Below are 13,152 nucleotides of genomic sequence, written 5' to 3' on the forward strand. Positions count from 1 at the left end.
AGCCGGGATCAGAACCCACGACCTCTGACTCCCGAGCCCGTGCTCTTTCCACTAAGCCACGCTGCCTCTGGAAAACATTTGTATTTTTATCCCTATCCCTGTGCTCCCCTCTTTCTCCTATCTGTAATGCATTTTGTCTATCTCCCTCACTGGACTGCAAACTCCTTGAGGGCAGAGATCGTGTCAGCCAACTCTGTTGTGTTGTATTCTCCCAAGTGCCTAGTAAAATGCTCTGCATCCAATAATCAGTCAGTAAATACCACTGATTGATTGATAAATATTTTCTTCAGAAAGCCTTCCCTGACTACCTCTCATCTCTCACCTCCATCTCTTTTTCCCCTCCCTTCTTTAACGTCAGTGCATTTGGGTCTGTCTTCTTCGAATGCCGTCGAGCCGTCACCGACCCATAGCGACTCCAGGGACACACCCTCTTCAGAACGTCCCATCTTCTGTCCTAAAGTCATTCGGGTATGTGTTTCCATAGGGTTTGCTCCCCCCCGTACCCTCCTAAATACTACAGACTCACCCCACCCTCAGTCCCGCCTCTCGCCCTGTGGCCCTTAACGACTTTTTCTTCCGACACCACGTCACCCTCACTTGGTCGGAAGAACCTTCTTTAGATCTGGTTAGGTGGTCTATCTCAAATGGACAATAAAATATGGCTACGAGTCACAGATATAAATATATCCATAAAATGGGCTTCTGTGTGGTTTTTTTTTGGGCTCAAACGTACGTACATGGATGATTTCCCTCAATTGTGGATTAAAACTATGATAGTCTCCTTTGGCTCGTATGTGGTCTTATGCCTCTGCCCCTGGTCTGCTGTGTGACCTGGGGCAAGCCACTTAACTTCTCTGTCCCTCAGTTACCTCATCTGTAAAATGGGGATTAAGACTGTGAGCCCCACGCGGGCCAACCTGATTGCCTTGTATTTACCCCAGCGCTTAGAACAGTGCTTGGCACATAGTAAGTGTTTAACAAATACCCTAATTATTATTATTACTATCATGGTGAGCCCCCTGAGCTCTCCAGAGAGCTAGGTTCTCAGGCTGGTAGAGAGGAGGGTCAGTTTAAATTCCTGACGGCAGGAATCTCTTTTTTATTCGCTCCCCGGGGGAGCCCAGGGCCTGGTTCCAATATCTCCTCCGGTCCCCTGATGCTCGGTGGTTCTGCCTGACCGTTGCTAATTTGATGGCATTTGTTAAGCGCTTGCTATGTGCCGGGCACTGTACTGAGCGCTGGGGTAGATGCAGGATAATTGGATTGGACCCAGTCCCTGTCCTACTTAGGGCTCACAGTCTCGATCCCTATTTTACGGATGAGGTAACTGAGGCACAGAGAAATTAAGTGACTTACCCAAGGTCACACATTGGAGAAGCGGCAGAGCCGGGATTAGAACTCAGGTCTTCTGACTCCCAGCCTATGCTCTTTCTGCTAGTCCTCATGGGGAAGAGCAGGAGATACATGGGGTGAGAAGCCCCATTAAATGGAAGAAGTTATTTGGGGAAGAAAGGAGAAGAGGAGCCTCTTCTTCTTGATGGAATCATCCCATTGTTGGGTAGCAGGAATATTTTAAGCTCCTCTACAGTCTAACCTCACCGTGGGCAGAGAACATGTCCACCAACTCTGTATTCTCCCAAGAGCGTAGTACAGTGTTCTCCATGCAGGAAGCGCTCAATAAATACCAATGATGGATAGTGGAAGACTGTGAGCTTGTTACGGGCAGGGAATGTGTCTGTTTACTGTTGTATCGTACCCTCCCGGGCGCTTAGTACCGTGCTCTGCACAGAGTAAGCGCTCAAAAAATTCGACTGAATGAATGAGGAGGGGAAGAGAGCGGCGACCGGTTCTCCAGCCAAGTGGTCGGGCGGCCAGCGGGTTTTGCTTGGAGGGATTCTGTTTCTGAAGGCGATTCAGATGGGATGAAAGGGTTTTTGGTCAAGGCGAGATACCATCGATGGTGTTGAGCTGGTCGTCATTGCTGTGGAGGAGTGGCTGGTATTCTCGATGCCGTAAATGTGATTAAAAGGAAATACCCTGTGTATCTAGGCAAGGGTGTGAAGGCACGAGTATTCTCAGGTAGAAATGGTCAAGACGGTCAGTCCGGGGATAGCCTGAGCTGGAATGTACGGTTGGAGGGCTGTCTGGGGAAAGAAGGGAGCTAAGTATTTGGGAAAATCAGGAAGATTTAGGATAAGAATTCAGACCTTTGTGTCCTTGGACAAACCAAACTCCTAATTTCACTGATCCCCTGAACTCTAACGTACAAGGATTGGTGTGACAAAGAGGAGGCAGCGTGGAATGAGTTCTAAGTTTGAGTCCCTGCTGCACCACTGGCCTATTACGTGACCTTGGGCAAGTCGCTTCACTTTTTGGGGCTTCGGGGTCTGAAAAATGGAGGATAAACTAGACCGTAGGCACCGCGTCCGGTCTCATAACCTAGTATCTATCGCAGCGCTTAGGGTGTGGTCAATGTTTAATAAATACCAGAAGTATTATAACTCAACCCAAGTTGATCGTTTTGCAGCAGTGAGGAAGTTTATTGAAATAAGTAAACAGAAAAGAAAGCGCTTTTTTGGTTCCACAAGGGAATACTTTTTGGTAAAGTGAGAAAAAATAGCACAGAAACCGAGAGACACCTTTGGACACCTTATATTCGCGGAGAGAGTCCATTTTCAGGGCCATTAAGAGTGGGGAGGTCAATTGTTGTTTGCCTTGAACCTGAAGAATGGCAATAATGAAAAGCGACTCTTTCACTGTGACATTAATAGAAGTGTTTCTTGGTTTCAGATTCAACCTTAGATGAGAGCACTCTTCCATCGGGTCCCACCTCTTCAACGATCGTTTTGATGACTGGAGTTCGGTTAGAACCTGTTTGTGAAAATAATGAACTAGGTTAATAGTCAATCTAAGGCGGATCCCGGAGCTCCTGCTAAACAAATTAGAAAACGTAGGGAAGGAAATGGAACTTCAGTCTAAATGGGTAAAATTCCTCATCGGCACTTCCTTCCCTGGCTTTCGACTCAGAGATCGTTAACTCTGAGAAGGCCAGTGGGATAAAACAAATTTCCCAACCCCGAGGGCCAAGTTCTGCAAATCCGAGTGAAAGAGTTCAGCTGTCACTGGAGTGTGAAGAACAGGTGGGAAGCGGGGTGGCCTAGTGGAAAGAGCCCCGGCCCGGGTGTCAGAGGACTCAGGTTCTTATCCCAGCTCTGCCGCCCGTCTGCCGTGTGACCGTGGCCCAGTCGCTAAGCTTCTCCGTGCCTCAGTCACCTCATCTGTAAAATGGGGATGAAGACTGTGAGCCCCAAGGGGGATATGGACTGTCCCGCCTCTGCCACTTGTCAGCCGTGTGACTGTGGGCAAGTCACTTCACTTCTCTGTGCCTCAGTTCCCTCATCTGTAAAATGGGGATGAAGACTGTGAGCCTCACGTGGGACAACCTGATGACCCTGTATCTACCCCGGCGCTTAGAACAGTGCTCTGCGCATAGTCAGCGCTCAACAAATACCAACATTATTATTATCACTATCTCGCATCTATCCCAGCGCTTAATACGGTGCCCGGGCACATAGGAAACGCTTACCGAATACCATAAAAGGATGACCCGGCCTCAGTCTCGACGGGTCAGAAATGCCGGGAAAACCTGACTTCGGTAAGTACCTTTCATTTCAACACTCAGGATCTGGGACATCAGAGCGGAAGTGTCCGTGGCCAAATTAGAATCAAGAGGAAACACTGATTTCTTTTTGAACGCCCCCTTCCAGATTCCTGCAACTTCACTTCTTTAAAAAGCCCCGGGAAATGAAAACTGATTCAGATTACCCCAGCTAGTTTCTGCTGACCTTGTTCCAGGGCCCTTGGTTGTTGATTCTCCGGTGCTCCCACCTCCAGAGCTTCGGGATCCTGAGCTAGAAACTTTGAATCCTGAGTTGCCCTGTTGGCCGCCTCCAGAGCCGCCCGAGTATCCTCCGCCGGGACTGCTTCCTCCTCCAGAGCTGCCTCCGTAGTTTCCGCCCGAGCCCCCGCCTCGCCCACCGTATCCACCTCCGCTAGAGCTAAAGAGGAAACATAACGAGAAGCATTTTGTGCCGCAGTTAAAAATTTTCTGAGAAGACGAATTCTCCGAGAAGCCGCGCGGCGGAGTGGGTGAGCACGGGCCTGAGAGTCGGGAGGTCACGGGTTCTAATCCTAGCTCCGCCACTTGCCTTGCCATCTGGCCTCGGGCAGATCACTTCTCCGTGCCTCAGTTACCTCATCTATTAAATGGGGATGGAGACGGAAACCCCATGTGGGACGGGGCCTGTGTCCAACCTCGTCTGCTTTTCTTTACCCCGGCACTCAGTGCAGTGGCCGGCATACGGTAAGCGCTTAACGAATACCGTAATCGTCATAATTGGTATTATCCGAGAAGGGAGCCGTCGCTTGAACCTTTAGAAAAAAGAGTGCCATGGTTGTCATCCTTTGGGTGATAGACCAAAAAGACATTTTTTTCCCCTGGAGAGATGGAAAATGCAGATGGTGGCCCTGTAAGCCGACCCCTGCCCTGTGCTTTCGGTTTCTTGAGTCCCTGGAGAAGCCCCGCTAGCTAGGATTGAAGCAGCGTGGGCCTGAGAGTCCGAAGGACTCGAGTTCTAAACCCGGCTCTGCCGCTTGTCTGCTCTGTGACCTTGGGCAAATCACTTGACTTCTCCATCCCTCGCTCACCTCGTCCGTAAAATGGGGATTAAGACGGTGAACTCCATGTGGGACGGGGACCGCGCCCGACCTGATTAGCTCGTATCTACTCCAGTGATCAGTACGGTTCCTGGCTCACAGTAAGCGCCTAACAAACACCGAAGGAAATCTGGATATCTGAGTGTTTTCACTTACCCTCCTTCTCCTTCTAGCAGGCTACGGTAGGTCTGAATTTCATTCTCCAGCCGGGTCTTGATATCCAGGAGTTGTTGGTATTCTGCGTTCTGGCATTCGGTTTCGGCTCGGATCTGCTGTAATTGTTCCTCCAGAGAGGTGATCTGGACCTGAATCTGGGACAGCTGCACACAGTAGCGACCTTCCGTCTCTGCCAGGGAGGCTTCCAGGGATTGTTTCTGGTGAGACAAAGAGCGCGGATTTTGCCTGACTCCCGCCCCGTGGGCTTGGGAGGGAGGGAGAGTCCAGATTCAGAAAGCAGAGAATTCAGATTCGGAGAAACAGCGTGGCTCAGTGGAAAGAGCCCGGGCTTGGGAGCCAGAGGTCATGGGTTCGAATCCCGGCTCTGCCACTCGTCAGCTGTGTGACTGTGGGCGAGTCACCTCACTTCTCTGTGCCTCAGTTCCCTCATCTGTAAAATGGGGATTAACTGTGAGCCTCACGTGGGACGACCTGATTACCCGGTACCTACCCCAGCGCTTAGAACAGTGCTCGGCACATGGTAAGCGCTTAACAAATGCCAGCATTATCATTATTATCGGAAAGGGAGCAGCTACCGTACCAGGGCCAGCTGGGACTGTAGTTCGATCTCCAGGGCCTGAAGGGTGCGTCTCAATTCAGTGATCTCCGACTTGTGGCCAGACATCTGCTCCACGCTAGCATTGATCTCGGTGGTCAGCTCCTTGCTCTGAGACGAGGAAAACAGGAGAAAGTGAGAGGGAGAAAACAGATGGCCAAACCCTCCCGAGAGGTTTTCCCGTCTCCGCCGGGAGACCCGCGACCTGCCAGGCTGGACCAGGTACCTTCTCGTTGAACCAGGCTTCGGCGTCTCTGCGGTTCTGCTCGGCCAGTTGCTCGTACTGGGCTCTCATGCCGTTCAGCAGCTCGGTCAGGTCGACCCCCGGGGCGGCGTTCATCTCCACGTTCACGTCGCCTGTGGTTACGTTCTGCAAGTCCCTCATTTCCTGAGAAAGGAGGACACCAAAGGGCTCGAGTCCTCCCGGTACGATGCTCCCATCGAAACCTCCTCTCCACTAAGCTCTTTGTGGCGGGGAATGCGCCTGTTCATTGTTATACTGTTCTCTCCCAAGCGCTCAGTGCAACGCTCTGCACACGGTAAGTGCTCAATAAATACGACTGACTGGCTGACAGGATCTCACGTGTCGCCAGTTTGGCTTTGGGGGAGCAGGCGTTTGCTATTTTAAGATTTTTGAATGGTGTTTTATGTAAACGTGAACCATTTAATCAATCGATCCATCATTGGTATTTATTGAGTGCTTGCCACGTGCAGAGTGCTGTTCTAAGCACTTGGGAGAGTACAGTACGACAGAATTAGGAGACACATTTCCTACCCATAACAAACTCACAGTCCAGAGGGGGGCTCAAACTTACTCTGTAATGGAATACAGACATTGGCATGTCCTTAATAATTAATCCAGGAGATTGAGACAGATTGACTCATTCGTTGTCTAAATAGAGTTAATGCAGACCCTGGTCGGGAAGGATTAATCACACTCTGAATCCCAAATCCGTATCAGAATCAGATTACAGATATTATTATTCTCACCGTGTTGGTTAATCGATCGATCGTATTTACTGAGTGCTTACTGTGTGCAGAGCGCTGTATTAACCGCTTGGAAGAGTACGCTATGCCAGAGTTGGCCGACCCATTCCCCGCCCGCCTCTGTCTACAGTCTAGATGTGAAGCGCTTACTCTGTGCCGAGCACCGTTCTGAGATCGGGGGTAGATCCGCGTTAACGTGCTCAAACTCAGTTATGGGATACTTGCTGCTTTATGGAAGAAGCATTAAATTCCCAACACTTCACTATTGCTTTTCCTGAAGCAAGCAGATGTGGTAAAACTACCAACTACAAGCTTGTGGAGAAGCAGCATGGGAGTCAGAGGGACCTGGGTTCTAATCCCTGCTCCGCCACTTGCCTGTGGTGTCACCTTGGACAAGTCCCTTAACCTCTCTGTGCCTCAGTGGCCTCATCTGTAAAATGGGGAGTAATACCGTGAACCCCAGGTGAGACGGGGACTGTGTCCAATCCGACTAACTTGTATCTAGAGCAGTGCTGGGTGCATAGTAAGCGCTCGACAGGTACCGTAATAATAATAATAATAATCGTTATTATTATTATTAGACTACAATCTTCCCAAAGACAATGCCCCTCAGAATGCCCACAGACTCAAACTTTTGACTGTCGCTCAGGGGAACTTTTACCTCCTCGTGGTTCTTCTTGAGGTAGGCCAGTTCCTCACTCAGGCTCTCGAGCTGCATCTCCAGGTCAGCCTTGGTCAGGGTCAGCTCGTCCAGCACCCGACGCAGTCCGTTGATGTCGGCCTCCACGCTCTGGCGCAGGGCCACTTCATTTTCATACCTGGACCAGACACGGGATAAAGGATGAGTGGGGGCCGGTTTAGGTAGGGGACTCCAACTGGCCGGTGAAGCCAGAGCTGCGACGGCTTGGCTCGTAGGCAGCCGGTCTGGCGACGCTGGCCGTTTTGCGGCCATATACCCGTGGCTCTCTTGGCTTACTTCAGTCGGAAGTCATCGGCGGCCAGCCTGGCATTGTCATTCTGGAGCAGGACGCTGGCATTGTCGGTAGTTAGAGTAATGATCTGGAAGAGAAAACAGGTCAGTGGGAAAGAGGTTACACGTGATGATATTTACATCACCAACCAGGGCTAGCCTACGGTCTCAAATTTGATCCAGGAGCTGATTTCCCTGATCGGCTTTCTACCCCCGCCCCACCTTGACCGTCCCTGAAAATCGAATGTCGTTAACTGTCGTCTTCCTTCGGTTCCCTTTTTTTGGCCCGTTTCTCTTTCCTCATCTAGTTTCTTCCCTCATTTCGTTCTCTTCCCGATGCCTCCTTTCGCTCTGACTTCACGCAAACACTATCCGGTAGTTCTTTTTAGAACCAGCAGAGGCAACTCAGCCTTTGGAAAATTCTCCCGAGCCTGAACCGTCTGCTTGGAGAATTCACCTACTTCAGAAGCTCCTGGCAAGGGAGAATTAGCCTGCTAATTTCAGTGAGGAGAAATGTTTTCACCCTCTTCCCCGCTCCGAATCTACCGAGGAAAGATCCCGATGGGGCCTCTCTGACGAAGTGCTTTCCCGTTCCACTGTCGATTCCGAGCGGAAGCCGGACTGACCCACGGAGCAGCATTTTCCCTCCACGCCTCTCCCGCGTTGACCTTTTTCAGTGATCAGAATGAAAGAGGCCCACAGAACCGTCTCCCGGTCGGCCTCAAAATGAAGTCTCTTACCTGGTTTTTAAGATCTTCAATGACTTGGTAATATCTACTGTAGTCACGGGGTTCTCTCTGAGTAGAAGAACCGTATTTCTCATACCATTCCTTAATTTTCCGCTCCAGCTCAAAATTGGACTCCTCCAGCTCCCGGACCTTTCCCAGGTAGGAGGCCAGGCGGTCGTTTAGGTTCTGCATGGTCACCTTCTCGTTGCCGGAGAGAAGGCCACCGTCGCCCCCGCCGAATCCGCCACCGAAGCCGCCCCCACCGCAACTTCCACCGCCGAAGCTCCCTCCGTAGCCGCCGCCGCCGAAGCCGCCTCCTCCGTAGCTGCCCCCGCCGAAGCCCCCGCAGAGCCCGCCGCCGTAGCCGCCTCCTCCTAACATTCCCCCTCCGAAGCCCCCGCCGGATCCCCCTCCAAAGCCCCCGCTACAGAAGCCACCCCCGGAACTTCCGCCGTAGCAGTACGATCCACCCGCGGACCCTCCGCCTAAGCTAAATCCTCCTCCGACGGAGCTAGACCCTCTGCTGCTGGAGACTTTGACGGAAGATCTTCCTCCTCCTCCACTGCGGGAGGAGGAAAAGTCCTTGGTGGAACCCAGACGGTAAGACATGGTGACGAAGGAGAGGTGAAAGAATTTCACCCGGAGAAGTCGCTTAGAGGCGCGTGCTGCTCTCCAGGCAGGAGCGAGTGTCTTTATAAGGACCTAGAAGGGTGTGGTCCTTCTGGATTCAATCTCGCTTACCTCCTTGGATCTTTCTGTCCATGTAGCATCTTTGGCTGGGGATTGCATAAATTATCATTATTAGCAACCAATCTCGGTGGGTACGGTGGGGTGTTTGCTCCGGAGGCAGGCGGGTTTGGTGTGTTGAAATGGAAACAGGTGGAGTTCAGCAGAGTCTGTCTCTCGTTACCCTTCTTATCGCTTAGGAGCACACTGAGATAGGGGAGAAACTACTTTTTGTCCCAGTCTTAGTTCAGGTTTTCAGGTCGAGTCGCCAGCTTCTGAACCCCAGAATTCCAAAGCAACCCCACCAGTAAAACCATAAGGAGATAAAGCAGTTTTTTTAATATATTCATTGTCTCTTCGTTGCTTTTGGTGACTTGGATTTGCTCCCTTTCTCAACCCATCCCTCAGCTCCGCAGCACTTGTGCATTCAATAGTATCTGTTGAGCGCTTACTATGTGCAGAACACCGTCCTAAGCGCTTGGAACGTACGGTTCGGCAACAGATAGAGACAGTCCCTGCCCAGTGACGGGCTCACAGTCTAAACGGATGCACTTTCGTGATTTATTTACTTACAGTAACGTCTGTCTGCCCCTCTAGACTCAAAGATTGTTATACCCAGGGAATGTGCCTACCAACACTGTCATGTTGTACCCTCCTAAGCGCTTAATACAGAGCCCTGCACCCATAAATGCTCAATAAATACGATTGATTGATTGAAAAAACGGATTCAGGAGTCAGCGAGTACGATCCGTTATTCCTTCAAATCTTAAATGCTATTTAATGAGCACTTATCGCCTTCAGAGAGCACTGTACTAACTGCTTGAAGGTGAAGACATGTCAGAAAATGGGAGGGAAATGGATCAGTCATTGATCCACTCTGCTCTCATGAACAGGGCAGAAATAATAATAATGATAGCGATAATGGTACTTGTCAAGCACTTACTAAGTGCCAAGCACTGTTCTAAGCGTCGGGGTGAATTCGGGTTAATCAGGTTGGACACAGTCCCTGCCCCACGTGGGGCTCGCGCTCATCCCCATTTTACTGATGAGGCACAGAGAAGTTTAAGGACTTGCCCAAGGTCGCACAGCAGGCGTGTGGTGGAGCCGAGGTTGAAGCCAGATCCCAAACCCACCACACATACCAGGAAAATACGTTGGAGAGAGCGAGATCCTTGACATTTTGCCGGTGAAACTTTCTCAGCTCACCTCAGAAGGAACGAAACTGGTTCTTAGAGTTCCGTATGTAAAATAGATAAGTTGTCAGCTTTGCAGGGGATTTACCAACTAGGCTGGTGATTGATGTATTTGGGAGGGGATTCTTCGAGTTTAACCACCTCTCTCCTTTTTCGTTCATCTCACGCAGCCTACGTAGTAAGTTCGGACTTTCTTTTTCACTCTGCCTCTCATCTGGGGTTTGGATTCGTTCAGGCTTAGGCTGGGAATCAATCAGTCAACCAATAATATTTATTGAGCATCTACTAGGGGCACAAATAAGTAGAGCTAAGCTCTCGGGAGAGTGCTGAATGACAGAAAGAGCACTGAGTACCTCATATCAACCTATCAGTGGTATTTATTGAGCATCTACCCTGTGCATAACACTGTACTAAGCGTTGGGGAGCGTACAATCTATCTGAGTCGGAAGCAGGGTGGCTTAATGGATAGAGCATGGGCCTGGGAGTGGGAAAGACCTGGGTTCCGATCCCAGCTCTGCCGCTTGACCTGGGGAAGGTCACTTAACTTCTCTGTGCCTCAGTTAGCTCATCTGTAAAGTGGGGATTAAGACCGTGAGCCCCATGTGGGACAGGGACTCTGTCCAACCTGATTTGCTTGTATTCACCCCACTGCTTAGTACAGTGCCTGACGCGTAATAAGCACTTAACAAATGCCACAATTCTTACAAGGAGCTTACAGTGATATCATGGTCTCGGCTCACGGGTTGGGTCGGTGGTCACCTTCAGTGGACCTAATGAAGGCTCACCTCCTCCAGGAGGCCTTCCCGGACTAAGCCCCCCCTTTTCCTCAGCTCCCCCTCTCCCCGCCATCGCCCCGCCTCACCCCCTTTGCTCTACCCTCCCTCCCCGCCCCACAGCGCTTGTGTATATATGTACATATCTATAATTCTATTTATTTATACTAATGCCTGCTTACTTGTTCAGATGTGTATATATCTATAATTCTCTTTATAGTGATGCCTGTTTACTTGTTGTGATGCCTGTCTCCCCCTTTCTAGACCGTGAGCCCGTTGTGGGCGGGGATTGTCTCTCTTGGTGGCTGAATTGTACTTTCCAGGCGCTTAGTACAGTGCTCTGCACACAGTGAGTACTCAGTAAATACGACTGAATGATCGAGTGAACCTACGAGAGGGAACCGGGTTGGGGCGAAGCAGGAGGGAGTGTTTCCATGCACACGTTAGAAAAAGACTAAAAAAAGATCCTCCTTCTACACAATCAGAGTCAATCTTAGGGCTCAGAGGCCAATAAACACATCCTTCTGGGTCCAAATTTCACCTCTCACTACTCACTCCCGGTTCCTTTGAAATCTCCGAGAATGATTCCTGTGTATCTGAGGGCTCACGAGCCCGGGCACCCAAGACAACCCCTGTTCCTAGGCAGCAAGCATCGCGTCTGATGGGGTCCTGACCATCCCCGCTTCTCCGGAACGAGGCAGGTGTCGGCTCGCCTCGCCCAACCGAAGAAGGACGAGGGCAAAAAAATGCTTAGAAAGATAGAGATCTCGGGGAGGTAGTTTGAGGAGTTTGGCATTATCTTTCCTATGACTAATCCGTTTTTTGGATTGAATTTATAGCCCCTCTTGAGAACAACAGAAATAGATTGCGCAGGGAAGAGGCTCTCCCTGCGTGCCGGGACAAAACCTTCATTGTTAGAGGAGGGAGGCTGCTGCCCTTCACTCTGCTGCTGTTCCTCAGACTTGTCCGGACAGGCGGGGGGACGAGTCGGAAAAAGAAACACGGGAACGATCCTTCCCGAAGATAAGAGCCCAGGAAGAGTCTGATAAACCCAGGTGGGAAGATGAGCGGGGAATGACAGGTGCGGAGACGGAGCGACGGAGCGTGCTCCGCGCGCAGTAAATGCTAGATAAATATCATCGATGGATCGATCGTCTGGGAGGCTTACGGCTCTAGGGAGGGCAGCGCAGTTTCGGATAGAGTCCTGGTCTTCGTTTGGTCGGTGGGTTGCTGGGTGACGGTCCCCTCCTCGTCTTTAAACTGTGGAAAGACGTTGTCTTGTAGTTCCCGGTGGGACGAATGAGGATCATGATAAAAATTCTACTTTAGCTTCTAGTCTAGATGATTAGCAGATAGTAGGGGATGGTTCTGCCTGTCCATTATATCACATCTCTAGACGGAAGCTAGTCCTTAGACTGTAAGCTCGTTGAGGGTGGGGAACTTTTCTGTTTATTGTTATGCTGTTCTCTCCCAAGTGCTTATTAGTACAGTGCTTTGCCCACAGTAAGTGCTCCGTGTATACAATTGAATGAATGAACTATAAACCTAGTACCCGGTGCTTTCTGCTAGGGTACCAGAGTGGTATTCCAGATAAATCTACTTAGACTGTGAACCCCATATAATAATACTAATATATTGTTATATCGTACTCTCCCAAGTGCCTAGTACAATGTTTTGCTAACAGCAAGTGCTCAGAAAATACGATCGAATGAATGAATACTAATAATATCTGTTAAGCACTTACTATGTGCCGGGCACCGTACTGGGGTGGATACAAGGAGATCGAGTTGGATATCGACCCTGTCCCATGTGGGGCTCACAGTCTCTATACCCACTGTACAGCTGAAGTCGCTGAGGCACAGAGAAGTCAAGTGGCTTGCCCGGGGTCACCCGGCAAACACGTGGTGAAGCCAGGATTAGAACCTGTGACCTTCTGACTCCCAAACCCCCGTTCTATCCACTACACCATGCTGCATCTCATGGAGAACAGGGACTGGGTCTAACTTGATTATCTTTTATCTGTCCCTTTGGGCATTTGGTATTCACCTCGCCCTCAGCCCCATAGCGCTTGTGTACAGATCTGCAAATTATTCATTTAATATTAACATCTGTCTCCCCCTCTAGACTGAAAGCCTTTTGTGAGCATGGAATGTGTCTGTCAACTCTGCTGCACTGTATTTGCCCAGGCACTCAGTACAGTGTCCTGCACACAGTAAGCCTCCAGTAAGTAACATTTATTGATTGACTGATCGAACCCAGTGCTTAGAACAACGCTTGGGGCGTAGTA

General features: G+C 50.3%; 1 protein-coding gene across 1 annotated transcript; it reads right to left on the reverse strand.

Annotated features, from left to right (window-relative positions):
- Window positions 1-2,516: 2,516 nt before the first annotated feature.
- LOC100091742 (keratin, type I cytoskeletal 10) lies at window positions 2,517-8,808 on the reverse strand. The gene is made up of 8 exons (XM_029076074.1): window positions 8,186-8,808; window positions 7,452-7,534; window positions 7,137-7,293; window positions 5,715-5,876; window positions 5,474-5,599; window positions 4,873-5,090; window positions 3,846-4,058; window positions 2,517-2,871 (listed from the first exon to the last, which is right to left on the reverse strand). The coding sequence occupies exons 1-8, from the start codon at window positions 8,780-8,782 to the stop codon at window positions 2,865-2,867; spliced, it is 1,563 nt and encodes a 520-aa protein (XP_028931907.1). The 5' UTR covers window positions 8,783-8,808; the 3' UTR covers window positions 2,517-2,864.
- Window positions 8,809-13,152: the final 4,344 nt, after the last annotated feature.

Source organism: Ornithorhynchus anatinus, chromosome 11 (genome assembly GCF_004115215.2).
Source record: "Ornithorhynchus anatinus isolate Pmale09 chromosome 11, mOrnAna1.pri.v4, whole genome shotgun sequence".
NCBI lineage: Eukaryota > Metazoa > Chordata > Mammalia > Monotremata > Ornithorhynchidae > Ornithorhynchus > Ornithorhynchus anatinus.

What these genes read in the sequence shown, in the direction of transcription:
- LOC100091742 (XM_029076074.1), bottom strand. Translation starts at nt 8,782, where the DNA reads ATGTCTTACCGTCTGGGTTCCACCAAGGACTTTTCCTCCTCCCGCAGT. An exon ending in TACAGTCCCAGCTGGCCCTG is followed by an intron (nt 5,091 to 5,473) that starts GTACGGTAGCTG and finishes TTGTCTCACCAG; the next exon opens with AAACAATCCCTGGAAGCCTC. An exon ending in CTGCTAGAAGGAGAAGGAGG is followed by an intron (nt 4,059 to 4,872) that starts GTAAGTGAAAAC and finishes TTTCCTCTTTAG; the next exon opens with CTCTAGCGGAGGTGGATACG.